We start from the raw sequence: 18,317 nt of genomic DNA, 5'->3' as shown, positions 1-18,317 counted from the left end.
AGTCTTGATCACATTCAACAACTCTAAGGAATTATTTAAACAAATTTTGAATAACACCATATTAAATTTAATATGAGAACTCTAATCTGGGTCGCACTTTGGGCTCGATTAAACAGACAGCTACTTCAGTGACAAAGAGAAAAATGTATTCAGTACAATTTAAACACATAAGCTTTCAGAGCCAGATTTACCACATACAACGCATGCAAGGGATCGATCGACAATTAATGAAAGAAACCTTAAATACTTAAAAAGAACGGCCGTCTCCCACTCTCGTCAAACTTGAATATGCGTCTTCGATCAATTAACAACTGTGTTTACGGCGAACATATGTTTATCTTCAAATTAATTACCTTGCGCGAAACGATAACGAACTCATTATCGCAAAACGGGATTTAAATAAGATAAACACTTAACGCAATTATGTCCAGATGTTCCCAATCTCATAGAGGGTGATACTACAGGCGCGAACACCAAAAAAAAACGTCCACATCCTGTTGTTTACATAATAGTATCTATCTTTTAAGAATACTTAGCAAGTATTTAATCGATAAAAAATGCCCAGAAAACATTTAGTCAGTCACACAGAAAATTTGCTGATGATGGTTCCCCAGAAATTGTCCCAAAAACTAAGAATCTCGGCAATATCTATCTAATATAGGAAAATATGGAAAATTCCTTAGGGAAGTCTGAAAGTTCACAACATTTTTTGAAGTTGAAAAATTCTATATGAGAGGTACCTAATTATAGGATAGGAAGTAAGAAACTCTTAAGAAAGACTATCTATAAATTTCTGAAGAAGGGTAGGCATATTGGGAAAAAATGTGGGTTCATAGAAAAGTTTTGCTATAGTTTTGATTTTCTCCTATTGTATGCTTTTGGGGTCAATGGATCCGTAGTAACCTTGTTACTTTTCTGGGCCCTCAAAAGGCTTACCTACGCCTTTATTTTTATTTCGCATAGAAGGTTTAAAAATATTCTAAAGTATATCAAAAAAATTCCGAAGTACCTGTAAAAGTCTTTGAAACATTTCTGAAGGCCTTTTAAGCTCGTTACACTGGCGCAACCGCATGTTCCTTTTTAGGCTTTATATATACAGCGTTTTCGTGCTTTTACGTGGCACCAATCAAGTTTTTTGCCCAGGAAATATTAATATAGCCATTTCAAATTTTTTTAACCTCATTTTCTTCATCAGCACAGAAAGCTTAATACACGGGGAGTGGTTACTCACTACGTGATAAAAATATGGTGGTTTACCTGCTTGACAGTTATTCCAAACCGCGTTTTTTACAATTGTTATATTTCGCGAGATATCCGCATTGATCTTCACAAAACATGACGTAGTTATAACACATGAAAAATAGTAGACGATGAGTTAACATTGGCGTATGAAAAATTCTTTAATTATCTTCGATTGTAGCCGTTCATGAATAATTCGAATATCATAAAAGCACAAAATTTGAATAATAAGATAAAAAATTGCCGAAAATCATAAAGTTTACATTTTATTAATTTTACTGTTATGGAAATGATTGTAAATATCGTTGTTCGTTCGAGAATTGATCAATCTCATCCTACGTAAGCTTTTCTATAAAATGGTGTGCACTAAGTGGAAAGACATTTTGTTTTCGCGATTTTACTCACAAATTTATCAATTGAAGATGTACTTACTTGCAAGGTAGAAGTATCCGCTCTCGTTGTAGAAATTATGCAAAATCGGTTTGATGTTATCCAAAGTTAACGTTTCCAAGTCGTTGTGTCTCAGATCGAAATTAATAATTGCTGGTACACCATCGAGGAGCGTGCTTCGTAGACTCTTTAACTTGTTGTAGCTCAAGTTCAATCTCCATAAATGCGTCAAACCAGCAAACGCCCGATCAGATATGAATTCAATTTGATTCGCTTCCAGATCCAATTCCTGCAAATGATAGTTTTAATTAATATTCCACGATAATGGTTGTAAATGAATAATTACGTTGTAATTACAGTGAAATTCATGTAAATGTAAGATATACAATGCCATTTCGCGTAGTACATCAAAGTTTAAACAGTTCAAATATAGGGAAATACGACGATAATCAATATTTAGTAGATGAGGCTATATTTAGCAACCATCCTGTTGGACAATTTAATTAAAATTTGTTTATCGAATCCGCGGCATTATCGATTTCCATTTTCCATATAATACATTATGATGCATTTTGCAACAATTGCAAGTTGTAAGCTTTTATCTACACTATGCAGCTATTTTACGATCGTCTACAATGTATGGAGTGGCATAATCAGCACTTTTTATTAGTCAAACTGTTAAAACAACCAGCGGTTTTCTTTGTTCGGTTTTATAAATAGGTACTAAAAATGCAATGTTTTACAAGTTATCGATCTGAGACACTTTTTCTTATTAATTTTGGTGCGTAGAATCCAAAACAATTCGTACTTTTTCGATTAGACTTCTCAATCAAAAGTTATAGACTAGAAACCAATTTCGAAAAAAAATTCAAAAGGCTGTAACTTTTGAACTAGTAGCCCAATCTTGGAACTGTTTGAAATTATGGATTCTACAGGCCACATTCTATAAGAAAATTTTTTTTCCCGGTCGATCTGAGACAATTTTTTTTTCGGGGCTCAAAAAAAGGCAGTGTATAACCTTCCTTTTTTACCAAAAATCGACTGCATCAAAATTTCTCGGGAAAACACTTTTTCTTATTAATTTTGGTGCGTAGAATCCAAAACAATTCGTACTTTTTCGATCAGACTTCTCAATCAAAAGTTATAGACTAGAAACCAATTTCGAAACAAAATTCAAAGGGCTGTAACTTTTGAACTAGTAGCCCAATCTTGGAACTGTTTGAAATTATGGATTCTACAGGCCACATTCTATAAAAAATTTTTTTTCCGGGTCGATCTGAGACAATTTTTTGTTCGGGGCTCAAAAAAAAGGCAGTGTATTACCTTCCTTTTTTACCAAAAATCGACTGCACCAAAATTTCCCGGGAAAACACTTTTTCTTATTAATTTTGGTGCGTAGAATCCAAAACAATTCGTACTTTTTCGATTAGACTTCTCAATCAAAAGTTATAGACTAGAAACCAATTTCGAAAAAAAATTCAAGGGCCGTAACTTTTGAACTAGTAGTCCAATCTTGGAACTGTTTAAAATTATGGATTCTAAAGGCCACATTCTATAAGCAAATTTTTTTTCCCGGATCGATCTGACAATTTTTTAAAATTTTTATAAGAAAAATGCATAGCGTGGGGTTAAAAATAAGGTTTCCTATCATAGGACACCTCTTATTTTAAACTCCACGTTCCCAAACTCAGAATGACTTATATCGACAATCGACTACCAACCTTCAATGGTATCATAGAACAGTTTCCTTTTTCAAATTGTACTGTGCCGAAATATTCAGACCATATTGTTTATGCTCAAACAAAAATCTTAACAGTTACTACACAATAAAATGAGGAACGGCGATAAAGATAACGTGACCAAAAAAAGACCTACATTTTAGTGATTACCTATTACAGTTATAGATGAGTGATGATTTGTTTATTGAGTTCAAAAGTGTAAATAAAGAGGGAAGGACGTACCAAGAAAAAAGATTGTAGAGAAGACTTAACAGTGAACTAAGAACAGAATCGGATTGGAAATTTAAGAAATCAAAATGGAAATGCGACTAATCCTACTCCAATTAAACATAGTTAAAAAAAAATATTTTGTTTAAATTACTTTGAAATGCAGGCGCAAATTGTGCTAAAGATTTGAGTGATCTACAAAATGATGGTGAAACTGTTAGTCAAATACAATCCGATCAGTTATCTTTTGGTGATATTTTAAAAGTGAATTTTGAAGACTACGGTGATATTAACATTCCAGAACAAAATGCGCATTTTTGGGGAACAATTTAGGTACTGGTAAAGATTGTAGTGCTTACTCCACCAACCAAACACATCTAACTACTAATGAAATAATTTTATGCCATTTCCCAGTATATTCTGCCGAGGCAGGTGGCTTATTTGAAAGTTTCAGGTATTTTTCTCGAGAAACTGTGGGGAGATTGCACAACTGAATTTTAGGTCTACAATTCCTTCAAGTTGCTAAGTACTGTAGCGTGGCAATTAACCGCTCTCTACTGGTAACTGCCTCATGTGGGTATCATTCCTCTCAATACCTGGGTGAACATATATTTTAATAAATTGTGCAAATTATTAAAACTCTCTCGTTCTAATTCTCACATGAGGGTACTTTTTTCGTTTCAGGAATCACTGTTTTGACCACAGTCTCTTTTTTTTCGTATCTTCAAATAATACTATATATCATCAAATTATTGTCAGTTTCTCCTTATGATCCATACCAATTACCACAGCACCCAAAAGAACACAACCCAGAGCTAGTACTACAGAACTGAAATAGCGACAGAACGCCGCCTGCTCGTCTATTGAGATTTGTCCGTGATCTGTGTACAGCCATATCCGCCTGTGTGTAGCTCAACACGGATCTGTCCGCCGTACAGATCCGCCGTACATATCCGCATGTGAATGGGGCCCTTTAGACTGACCTCGGAAGTTTGAATATAGCCCTTGATCTTGACAAATAAACCCTAAATGCCGCAGCTTTGGAGTACTGGGCATAGGTACTTACAGTATCAACTGTGATTGTTCTATTCACAAGTTTGAAGAAACCTAACTGCTAGATTTTCAGCTAGGAAGAGAAGAGAGAGAAGTAGGGTAAGGTCTCATTCATCGCTCTCTGACGAAGACGCTTGAAAAGGATCCGTTTTTCTAAAGTTAATTTTGTTTTAGGGCGGGGAGAAAAGCTCCTTTTAGAGAAGATTCTTCTCTTTAATAGCATTTATTCTTTATTTATTTTTTAGATGCTTGATAATAACAAATTTAACAAGATGCGAAGAAAATCGCATACGATTTTCATTAGGGCAATTTTTTGACAGCTCTCATTCGAAAACACAACTTTTAATCCGGCACATATTCAATAGGACTGTAAATTTTAACTCTGAACATACAAATCTCCTATGTTCAATTCTTAAATATACAACTCAAATGCCCCTTAAGATATGCAACTAATCTTAACTTTCATCTTTTTGAAATGTTTTTCAATAAACGTTAATATCTGAATTATTTATTAAATTTAGATTATCAGCTATATTCTGAATAAAAGGTATACAACAGAAGAAAAATGAAAATGTTACAGATGTATTTGAATAATCGGATAAACAAATCGGCTGAATACGTATCTATTAAAATAATAAATAAAAAAGTTTCTCTTGTTTACACTGCTGTCAAATTCGTTATATATGCATAACTGTCAGGCATATCAATGCATTGACTTGTACATACCGGGTGGTGCATGATAAGTAGGAATATAGGGCTTTAAAATGGGAAATTTGTTTTATGCAATATCCTGCCCTCCTGTACATTTTACAGAAAAAACTGTAGAGTCGTTCAGAAGTAAAAGGTGCATACGAAACTGTTTACATGTTTTATTACGCTTTTGGTATACCCGCAAATTTAAAAATAAATTTCAACATTTGTGTTATTAGTAGCTATTCATAAAACAACAAAAGTCATGGTTACTAATAACAGAAATGTTGAAATTTATTTTTAAATTTTCGGGTATACCAAAAGCGTAATAAAACATGTAAAAACAGTTTTGTATGCACCTTTTAATTCTGAACAACTTTAAACTCTGTAAAGTGTACAGGAGGGCAGGATGTTGCATAAAACTAATTTCCCATGTTAAATCCCTATGTTCCTACTTACCGTGCACCACCCGGTATATTTAGGAATTGAACATGGGAGATTAGTATGCTCAAAGTTAAAATGTACGCACTGTATATTAATAGCTTGGAGATACCTGTTATTTTTGTAGCGTGAAAACTAGTTGCTAGCTTATGTATGTCATTGTCACTTATCGCCACCTTAAATTTACCACCACCGATTCAACAATGCGCCGTTGTTAACAGTTTCAGGTTTTCAGAGTTATTTCAATTCCATTCGTAATTGACTGTCATTTCCAGATTACTCAGATATTTTAAAATTGCTACAAATTAAAATTATCGTCGATATTATAAACGCCCTTTCGCATTCTCATTCATCTAAGGTATTTATAAATATAATAATCTGGTATAATCAAGGATATAATTTTATATATCTGAGTGGCTTTCTATAGAAATAAAGTGGAAATGTTCGTTTGAAAATGAAATTCAGATACCGAAGGTATTTCTAATTATTTCAGAGCGTTCCCAAGAGGTTACCAAATTGTAAAATTACTATGCTAATATACAAATAAAAACTTCTTAACCCGCTTTATGTGTCAACTTTCTACATATAATTTTCATGTATTTTTGCATCTAGCTAAAGATCGCTTGTGAGGTATTCGAGCTTTACAATTAAGTTGGTAGAACTTGCCACTTCTTGTTGTGATCAAGATATCTACGAGGTTCAATTATTGGACCTCGAGTTTATACCTTTCGGCGTATTCTTAATAAGGTTTCGATAGATTTTTGTGGATTTTTACGTTGTACTGCATATAAAATTGACGTCTTAATACGCACGTGTTTCGGCTTTGTAATTGTAATACCCATTTGTAAGTTGTTTTATAGTTCATCCGATTTTGTTCATCTATGACCTGGATTCAAGCAACCGACAAAGATTTCGATTTCCATACAGTCACGGACGTACGTCATTGGCAAACACTGTGAAATGGGATTTAAACTCTAAGTTATGGCAAACTTTATTTTACATTAAATTATACTTCCGATCTTTCAAATGCTCTTGCTATTAAATAGTATCTCCATAGAGGAAGAAACAATTCAAAATGACATTGTAACAAAGTTCCCTGAAAATCGTCATTTTCTCCTAGATTCTGGATGAAAAGATTTCATTCAATTCTCGATATAGCGGAAAGCATCTACGTCTTTAATACGGAAACTTTAAATAAACATTATAATTCAAAGATCACGCCCTTCCGGGAATAGCAAATACGATTCTCTTTAAACAAATTAAAATAGAAATTGCGGCCTCCAGCGCCCCATAACAGATGGATGGACGGAACGCAGGACTTGAATTAGGTTTTAGCTATCACGTCTCTGACAATATTGGTCCAAGATAGGATAGGAATGTAGATAGGAAATAATTCGAAATTACTTATTAAAAATTAGATAGTAAATTCCTTCGGCAATTATTGGTCGAACCACAAAAATGGTCAGATTTTCATGAATTTCAAGAAATTTGGTATAGTTAAAATTCAAACGGGATTTGCATACGACTTTCCAAGAAAAAAGTTATGTTTGTTGTGGTCCACTACACCGCCACTCAAACCTTTTGACACATTTAATTATTAGACCCTTGTATACAGGTTTTTTAGAAATCGGTGGAGGATTTCGGTTTCCAAGCTCACCGATTTCCACGGATTCTCTAAATATTGCAAAGGATCTCCGAGAATCTCAAAGAATTTCAAAGCATCTCCGAAGTTTGCATTTATTATAAAACCTACTTCACCCTCATCAAAATACATATTGAAAATAGTGATGTGAAATTACACCTTATTTTTAAAGTGCGTGTAAAATTACCAATTGCTTACGTTTTTTATGATATTTTATGTAATTTATGTAACTTACCATTTTTTTAAACCGTAATTTTACAGAAAAATTACCAGTAATTTATGTTTTTTACGTAATTTACCTATGTTTTTGTAAGATTACCTGTCATTTATGTTTTTTTTTAAATATTTCATAATCCTTTTTGAATTTTGTGAGTTTTGAAAACAAAAACACTTGTTAAATAACATATTTTGGTGTATTAAATAACATACCCAAGCAGTAGGTATTTCGCCATCACGCGTCGTTTGGAAGAAGAAGTTCCAGATCGCGAATTAGATGCTGTAGCATCTACATTAAACCAAACTAGATTCAACGGTGAATCGTTTACGTTGGTAGTACCGTCGATGGTGTGTGGTAGTACCCATCAAAATGTATCAAATTTACAAAAATTACGGTTTTTGAATAAAAAACGTAAGTTACGTAAATTTCATAAAAGGCATAAATTACATAAAAAACCGACCTCTTGTAAGTTACGCGTAATATAACAATTTTTTGTGTAACTTTACAAATGGTTATTTTACAATACACATCACTAATTGAGAACAACCTAAAGTAAATTCGTGCTAAAGATTTTCTTACGTAACAAAGGTCATCTTTGCAGAGGATTCATTGCTGTGTGTAATGGTATGTGGTGAAAAATACCACCCAAACATTACCTAGGTACCTCAAATTACAACTTTGATATCGTTCTATTTTTAAATTCCTCTCAGGGATCGACTGGACTCTTATACAAACAAACAAAATCCTTACATTGACTTAAAAGTGTTATAAATTTGTATGTTACGAAGACCGCAATCAAATTCCGTAAATTCCAATGAAATCACTAGGTGAAATTTTGAATTGAAATTAAGACTTAAATAAATGGGAAAAATCTGACGCAGAAAATTAAACCTTTACCTGGATCTCAAGAATTTATGCTAACACACATTTTAAGAAAAAACACTAATACAGTAACAAAACCTGTAAGAAAAATTTTAAGGCTAACAATGCCTTTTTGAAAACTACTCGTCAAATTTAACACAACAATGACATACGCTTTTACCATCGCCCCGAAATGAGCCTATTATTTATTAATTTTTCGTATTTAAAGTACAGACCACCTCCATTAATGAATTCCATATCGTAGTTTCCCGGTGATACACGAAACACTACTCGGTCGCCCGTAATGATAAACACACTTATCTTGCACATTGTATTCTTATCAAGGAACCAATTAACTTTTGTTCTTTAACAAACATCTTTCCTTATTTATGCGTTTTAGACAAGAAATAGAATTAACTTAAACAATTACTAACCAACTTTACACACAGGATGTCCAGATTGCCATTTTCAATACTTAAACCGGAATTACGTTCACCACACGTACACTGTGAATCAACAGGGTGGCTCGCTTCTTCTTCGGTATTGTTTCAACCTAGATAAACGAAACCCTCTTGCAGTTTACACAATATTTGTCTGAACAAACCAAAACTAATTCCTTTTACATTCGCCATTACAATTGCAGCCCTTGGGCAATTAGAAAAAAATTGTATTTAGAAAGTTTCTGGAGCAAGGTTTAAATTGTTTCTAAGTTCTTTAAAATCTACGATCAACGCAACAAATTTGCTTTTCGTTAAAAACTCGCTAAACATGGCATATTGAAATATGCAATTTTTTTCCAGAAATTGCAAAAACAAGTCTTAATGCTTAAAATTAAAGGTTTACCATAGTTTTAGCATTTACCGGCTACCCCCACTTTAAAATTATAATCTGCACTCTTCCATAGTGTGACACATCATTTTACAGTACCTACTAAGTATGGTAGGAATGCATATCAAAATTAATGTTAAATTTGATTAGAGAATGGAATAAGCTTTCAATTCATCAGACGATCAATATAAAGTAATTTACTAGGGGAAAACAATACCAAACATTCAAATTCAAATTAATTCACGTTAATTCACGTAAATTCATGTTAACTCACATTAATTCAAGTTATTTCACGTAAATTCAAATGCATTCATGCTGCGTTAATCAAAATTAATGTTAAATCTGATTAGAGAATTACGAGCTTTCAATTTATCAGACAATCCATAAGGTAATTTAACAGGGGGAAACAAATAGGTACATCAAAAGCTCAAATTCAAATTAATTCATGTTAATTCAAGATAATTCACATATATTTAAACTAATTCTCACTAATTCAAATTACTCCACATTAATTTCACGTTAATTCTAATTTATTCACGCTAATTGAAATTAATTCACGTTAATCAAATTTAATTCATAGAGTTGTACACAAAAAAATCAATGTTGTTTCCCCCTAGGTAATTATTAAAAAAATTAATATGAAAGAGATTTGTTTTCGCTGGAAACTAGTTTAGTAGGGCTACAAAATATTGTTGGGGTACCTTTGTAAACCAACAGGGCCAATTATCAAAGTCTATAAATTGTTTCGGAGATCTGGAAGGTGTCCTGCTAATAAATTATCAAAGAAATGAAAGAATAAATCTTATGGAAGAATATCTTGCAAAATTTAAAGCTGTCTACTACGCAGAAAATCACAGAAAATAGTAAATCAATCATTTACGCGTACAGAAAAATGTATTTGCGCAACAAAGATGACAAAATAGAAGTTAATAGTAACAATACTGCCAAAGAAAACCTGGGAAACATAAAATTTGGTCCTTCGAGCCGAATTTTCTCGGAGTACGACGCAGCACAGTGCGGGATACGAGTGGAGTGTTAGACGCGCCACCAGTAGCGCGGTAATATCCAACGTCAACAATTCAACAAGCTAGGTGAGCGGCGACTTCTGGTCTCTATTTTATGGCGTCAGAGTCTATCACCAAGTTCGTAACAATCAGCTATCAATTCGACACAGAAGCACAGTAATAGAGAAGTTCATATGTGGTCTGAACATCTCAATATCTAGTAAGCAGGCATATGATGTATCAATTCATCTGGCAAAGGCACAAGATCTTTTCATTCAATTTAAAAATGTGCGAGACGACATCGAAGCATTGCATCGGAAGAAGACATAGTTTCCGGTCTCTGATTCATGATGTAAGCAAGATCAGAGCAATAAAGGTCACTGTGAATAATTACAATCGTTGGAACAGATAATGGCTCGTTACAATAGCAAACGCGTACTTCTGCGTAACCATACCATGGTTTTTGTATCTTTCCGGACAACGAAAGGTAGAAACGTACTTGTGGCGACATTAGACGCCTAATAGACACGGTTGAAGAGAACGTCCTGGCGCTCCAGTTCCTGAAGCAGCCTACACAACGGTGGAATTCTATCACATAACCACCTTCATGCGTTATAGGGGGCTATGTTCACTTGGCCCCTCCCAAATATATTTAAGGATAACTAAAAAACAAAAATCGCGCAAAGATATCTTTTGACGGCGCATTTTAGCGCATGCCTAAGAGTACAATTTAGTATAGAAACATGATAAAAAAGTGACATCCCCCCCCCACTTTTTGAAAATTAGTCATGGCTTAACCGTGATGGCGCTAGCTTTAATTCAAGTGACACAATTGAGTGTATAATGAGCGCATTACTTTGTAATAATATGACAGTCAAATCTCTAGGTGGTGGAGAGGGGCAAGTTAACGGACCCCTAACGATTTTTTGCCTGCAAACCTATTGACGGGATTCTGAAATGTTGCACCATTGTTAAAAGAATTTTCCAAAAAGATCCGTTTAATTCGCCACTTAAAACTAGAGAACGATGAGGCAAAAAGCATTTTCTGAAAAAGTTAATTTCCTTCAAGAATTTTCTAAATATAACTCCGATCGACATCGGCTAAAATTCATTATTGTTTTGGACACCTTGTACAGAACAAATAGACATTACTAATTATACCATCCTAATGTAAAATAAGACGACATTAGCTTTCCGAGACAGACAGTATTTCAAATTTTCTTGGGTAGCCATACGTAAAATTGCAAATTAGGAGAGCACCGGCACGCATAAAATAATGTTGACTGCGGTACAATTTACATTACAATTTTTTTGTTTTATTGCATAATTATACGTATAAGACAAAAAACACGGCCATTATGAAAATGAAAAATAATAACCTCCGCATTAGGAAATGTCTAGCCTTCAATTGTATCCTGCCCCCTAAAGAAAATGAGAGCTTAATCAAAATCATGCAATCAGTGATCTTAGAATAAGTATTTTAATAATATATGGAGGCATGGGACTGGCTGTGTGTAGACGAATAATTTTTGCACAAAATGACTGGTGTCTGCACGCGGCAATTTCAGAATTTCAGATACATTGAAGGGTCGTAAATCATTATCCTATGTACACTTAACACTACGCTAACCCTTAGCAGCAGATCCGTACCCGCAATCCATTTCGTGCAGACGACCACTTCTACCGACTTCTTGACTAAGAAAAAATGAGCAATAACTAATTAATTTTGAACGAATGAAAAATGGGAATTTGATTTTTTTACTCCGCCACTTGTCTCTCAACGCTGTATAATAATAAATCGAATGATGGGAAAAACACAAGAACCCGTACGCGAGAGGGTGAAAGTTTTAAGAAAAATTTTGTATGTAAAGCAGGCTGAATAGGAATGAAAACTGTTTTCGTATAACGTCATCGATTTTCTGTCAGCAAAGAATTTGTATTTTGCGTGCGTAATGCATTAAAAAGCAGTAAACACTGTTTTTGTTGCTTGCCATTCAGAGAGATGGCCGACAGAAACTGCGCTTCCCTTCACTGTCTATAAACCTATAACGTAATTAACAATCCGATTTCCAATTTTGAGTACCTATTACTATAGTGTATTCCATTTGTATTCAGCTCATTACTGGCTTACAAAGGGGCTAGTTAAACTGGATACATACCGTAATTTAAAGGATGTTTAGCGATTTTTCTGCAATTAATTCTGTTCGCTTGGACGATTAGGTTCTAATTTGAGGCTTACGTAAGAAATTGCCTATGAGTTTCCTTCAGTTATGATTGTTTATGTTTTCGCGAAATTCAACCACCATCAACCGTTAGTTGTAACTACATTACTAATTTTATTTTAATTCGTTTAATTGTACAGGATGTCGTATGGAAAAGGAACAGTTCTGGCAAATGAATGAATCAAAATACGCCCGGATACAAAAACATTATAGTTTTCAAGGCGGAGGTCTAGGACTGTTTATTTTACAACTATTGTAACCGACTTTTTAATGCTTGTTGAAATCGGATGTGTAACGTCTGAAAAATAAGGGCAAAAAACTGAATTTTCAGTAATGCTTTAAGAGCATTCTACATTGATATCGCAAGAATTTGAATGGGGTAGAAAAATTGTAAATTTTAAGTGACATCTGGCACGCTATGTAATATCACTGAATTGATCTTCAAACAGTTTTATCCAGAAATTGCAGAAAAACGAATCAGTACCTGCAACTAATTACAAATTTGTTTACATTGTTAAAAACAATCAAAAGTCACATTTTCCACTACTGATAAGCGATGAGCATAATACAACCGCAACCGCACTTACCGACGATCCTTCACAAATGACTTACGTTCATATTATGAATTAAAGCGATTACCCTTATCTATCGTGACAAACAGACAAACAGAAACAGGTATACATCACCGGAGCACATACGTACATGGTGCCAATGCCGTGTACAACATGGAGCTCTCAAAATCTTTTGGAGTTACGGTGTCGGTTAAATTTATCCAATTCACCTTACTGCAATTACTGGTATTCTGATTTGTTGTTTCAATGAGAAAATTGCTTCTTTCATGAAGGAACTCAAATGTTGCAAAGTGTTTCATGTCATGCAACTGTAAATGTAAATTTAAAATGGTTGTATTTCGATTAAACGTGATAAAATCATTATTATTCTAAAATCTAAAGGAACCTTTGCATCCATTTTCGAGAAATTACAGTTCTCTTTGTACTTTTTCAAAATAAAACTTAAAGGTTTGTTGCGAATTGACGCCGCTTGCATCAACTTGCATGCGTACAAATCTAGGGGTTGGATTATTTTACTTGAATTTGTATCTCAATGTTTGTTTTTCGTCTTATAAATTTGTTAGATGTTTAATTTTTTTCATTTGAATCATAACTTTGTAATGGTTCAATTAGATAAGGTAGAAGTAAGGCACATCTGATCGTTGCAATAGGAAGTTTTATTATTGGGCGAAGATTAATTGACGCACATGTTCTGACGCTGATAACAAAGACGCAGATGTTTCGAAGAATTGCGTTTCCAGGTTGGAGATCTGAGGACGTTTGGCGCGTTCCGTCATGATTGCCAATTTATTTAAAAATTCTTTAAACTGGAGATTATTATATGGTGGCAGCAAACCCCATTCCTTAAATACTAGAGACAACGAGAACTCGACGCTGCTGGTGTCGCGAGGTTTGAAAAGCTTATACATTTTTTAAAAAAGAAAATAAAACAAACTCTAGCGCTTCAACATTTTTTGCTATTGATAAACGCCGTACCGGTGCAGTACAAAAAGACGCCAACACAAAGGGAAACTTACTAAAAAATCCGCTGGCAGAAATCGCGAAACCAATGGTACAAAAATCGACGAGAATAAACCTAATTGTTGTCCTGGGCAGATTTCAGGGCCCTCAAAGGTAGTGTTTAATCGAATCCGTTGTGCGACCCGCATAGTGTTTTCATGTCAGATTTTTCTTTTCGTGTTCAAAAATTAGAACTAGGAGAAAAAGCATTCGCATACTTAGATGATGTAATGGTAAGGCATTCCAGGACCATCTAAATAATCTAATGGAAGTACTAAACCGTCTAAGAAGAAGTGGCATGCAACTACAAGTGGAAAAATGTCTCTTCTTTAGAACTGAACGAGAATATTTGGGACGTATGGTAAAAGAATTAATAAGGCCAGATTCTGAAAAAGTAGAAGCAGTTGCCGAAATGGAGCCCCCGAAGAATGTACGCGGGCTGAGACGGTTCTTAGGGATGGCGTCGTGGTACAAGAAGTTCATCCCGCAATATTCCCAAATTACAGAGATAATAAACGCATTCTTAGGGAAGGAGAAGAAATTTATGTGGTGAGAGGATCAGCAGAAGTCATTCGAACAGTTAAAGAAGGCATTAACCACGGCTCCAATTCTCACATGTCCAGATTGCGAGTAAACTTTCATTTTGCAGACAGATGCCAGTAACACAGGAATCGGAGCAGTGCTGTCACAAGTACAAGAGGACAAAGAAAAGATCAGTAAAGCACTCAATAGTGCCGAGAAGAATTACTCCACTACAGAACAAGAATGGCTGGCAGTAGTGTGGGCCATATAAAAACTAAAGGGCTACCTGGAGGGGCACCATTTCAAGGTGGTAACGGATCACAGAAGTTTAAAATGACTGAAGTCCATGCAGTAGCCAACATCCAGATCAGCACGATGGATTCTGAAATTACAGCCTTATGCTTTTGAGCTGCTGGAAATAAAAGCAAAATAGAACAAAGTGGCTGATGCAAGTATTTCAAAACTACTATTGGTCTAGGTGTAGTCAAGACGTGATCAAGTATATGTAAGGAAATTTTTTATGAGACCCGAATATTAGGGTCGCTGCAATATCAATCATAGATTGTCGAACTCGTTTTTATTTCATAAGAGAACGATACTTCATCGATAGGAATGGTTAATGCGCGAAAGATAAACCCAATAACGACAATGGCAAAACCAGACAAAAATCCAATTAATTCAACTTATCTACCCCATCAATAAATGGGTTTCGGATTCCGATGTAGGTAAAATACCGATGGATAATTAAATTAAAGCCTAAAAAACTTGTCACCAAATAGATAGACAATTTTATCAACATCAGAACATGTCATTTCAACGACGAGAGCAAAGGTGATATTTGCTCAACCCCAATTCAACCAACTACTCCTAACACACTAAGACTAACCACCCCAAAGGGGACACCAAAATTTTTTTAAACATTACTTGAATATACACTAATTTAAATACAAGTTTATATCCAAATACCACCATATTCCACTGTTACAGAAATAGTTACCTACGATATTATTATTAAAGTTCACATTTGCGTATTTGGCAACAACTTTTAGCAATCGCCTACTAATTTGTACGTTTCAACTGTATTTGTCTCTTACAACTGAAGATAAGTTTAACTTTATAAAAACACACTTTTAAGTAAAACTGTGGTAGTGGTACTTTTATATTGACAAAAGATTTGCGCTTAATTGCCGAGGGCCCTTGCGCTAATCGATTTAATATGAAAATGATAGAAATATACTTTCCTATAACACTTAAATGAATTAAACCTTCAGCCAACCTGCGTAGCTCAGATGAGTTTACGTTAGTAGCTCTAGCGCTGGCTACAAGGGTCCTGGGTTCGAATCCCAGGTAAGGCACGGCTGTTTGTGATTGTATAGTGGGTTGAGTGGGGAGAATAGCTAATTAGCTAACACTCCGCCCACTATAAAATAAAGGCATTAAAAAAAATGATTCGAAGTGCAAATAATATATGAAAAGGTAAACAAACTGGTCCTTAGTAAAAGCTGATTATAATGTTTTTAAATACACAAGATCCTTTTTGGTAGTATTACTCAAAGGTAGACCAAGTTACAAGAAGGTTTCTACTCTACAGAGAATGTTTTTGAAGCATCCAGACTCTTGTTGAAATTGATACCGCTACCTTCTGTACGAAACTTCCTTTAGTTGGCCGATTTTTTACGAATAGGAAAACTCTCACCGTTTACCAAAATAGTATATTAAGTATGGAGAACGGTAAGGGATTTTTACCGTTCGAAGACAATTGTTTGGAGGAGGAGCGAAGCGACGACTCCAATTATTGTCTGAGAACGGTAACCCTTAACGTTCGACGTGCTTATAACATTTTTTGCGCGATCGAAATTAAATTTATGCAACCAATATAAATATGCACTAAGAAATTAACGAGCAGAATAAATCGAAATGATCGAAGTGGTATGGTGTATATCACTAGGTAACCAGTTTATTTGCAAAATTGAAGTTAATAATTTCATAAAAATGTGCATGTGTCTGATGTAGTTTACTAGCTTTGAACTTCCTTTATGACTTTATGAGCGTCTTGCTATAGGAAACAACAGCACAAATTGTACGTTTAATGTACCTAACAATAATTAAAGATTAAATGTAATGTAAGACTGTTGATTTTTAAAAAGGCGTCGGTAAGTATTTTTGCTGTTCTGTTTTTAGATCGGTAAGTAATTTTGATGTCGTCGTAATCATAGCAACTGGTAAATTCTACCTACTGTCATGGAAACACCCATGGTAAATAGTCAGAAATGACCGATCGCGCAAAAAATAATAATAAGCTAATAATTAACCATCATTCGTAAATTTTTCAAAGCCGACAATGAAGGGAAAACACAAATCGAATATGCATGAGAGAATCGTTTAATACAGCAATTACATGAATGCTAATAAAAGACGATCGCATTCCCGTAATTAATACTCGATAACGTAGATTATTTATGCGTCAATTAAGTAGCAACAATTTAGTTCACATCAAACGAATATCACAAACGAAAGTATTTTAATTAAAACCAGTTTTCTAATATTCGGAGCAATTATTAAGGCAATTTAAACTTAAACGATACATCCCAGAAAATAATGCTTTAGCACTAATTTTAGTCAATCATGTAATTAAACGAAGGGATAATTAGAAAATGAGTACGTTGAGACTTATAAAATTCAGTTATTTATTCTCACAGTAAACCAATAACCCGCTGCAAAGTATTAAATTCTGAATTTGATGGTATATATTTGGAAAACTTTAAAATTATAATGAGAAATTGCCAATTGCTATTTTATTGTGTGTAATTTTTTTGAAAGAAAGTCTACATAGATGATTCCAAAAGGGAATAACTCAATGCATTTTTAAAGTAGAAAGCACTATAATCGATGTAGTTTTTCATATTTTTTATTATACCGGCATCAGAATCGTCGTTTAAAGGTTCAAAGCCCGAACGAATTCGGTCGAATGTATTCATTCGTCCGAATTCTCTCAAATTCGTTCGACGTTAATATTTTTCTGCCCACGTATGTGCCTCTGAACGACTACTTTCTCAAGCACTCGATTGTATATAGCCATTGCGTAGTCCGTGGGAACTCATACACATTATTATTATTAATAGGAACGTTTTGGAGAAAGGCATTGCTTGGAACAAAAATTGGGCAACACCTTGATGGTTTTTTTAATATTACTTTAGATGTTGTAGATAATAATATTGCAGTTATCTTGGAAAAGTGGGTGTAGACCAGTAAATATGATGACTGGAATAAATTGTTGCTTAATACAATTAACTTAAACTATAAATTTTTGTATTCCATAATAATCCTTTTCTGGTTGTCAGTGTTGTTTTTATCTATACGCTCCCAACTTAAAATTTTTCAAAGTTAAAGGTGTTTCCAACCTAAGACATTAATTCTAAAGTCTCCTGTAGTTTTTTATAATTTTTTTAAAATTAAATTAAAGCACCGAAATAGCAAAAAAAACACGTCTTACAATGCTTTATTGTAATACTTCTATAATAGGTAGCATTGTAACACTTCTTTCAATATACTATTTTCAGTTAATCTTTGAACAACAGAATAAGCGGATCAAGCCTGATTATGCCTTACCATGTATTACAAATCTGTCTGAAATTGAAATGTGAACAAAATTAAACGTTTGTTACCTTTCATGACGAAGTAGGATTTACAC

General features: G+C 34.1%; 1 protein-coding gene across 1 annotated transcript in view; it reads right to left on the bottom strand.

The window, feature by feature from the left end:
- The window catches only part of LOC116174698 (connectin-like), a 52,862-nt gene that overhangs the window by 8,539 nt on the left and 26,006 nt on the right, over positions 1-18,317 (bottom strand). The window contains exon 3 of the mRNA XM_031492658.1: positions 1,672-1,918. Coding sequence (XP_031348518.1) covers positions 1,672-1,918 — 247 coding nt within the window. The remainder of the gene's footprint in view (positions 1-1,671; positions 1,919-18,317) is intronic.

Source organism: Photinus pyralis, unplaced genomic scaffold, assembly GCF_008802855.1.
Source record: "Photinus pyralis isolate 1611_PpyrPB1 unplaced genomic scaffold, Ppyr1.3 Ppyr1.4_LG6, whole genome shotgun sequence".
NCBI lineage: Eukaryota > Metazoa > Arthropoda > Insecta > Coleoptera > Lampyridae > Photinus > Photinus pyralis.
Note: the sequence above shows the minus strand (reverse complement) of the source record. Positions and strands in the feature narration are given on the sequence as shown.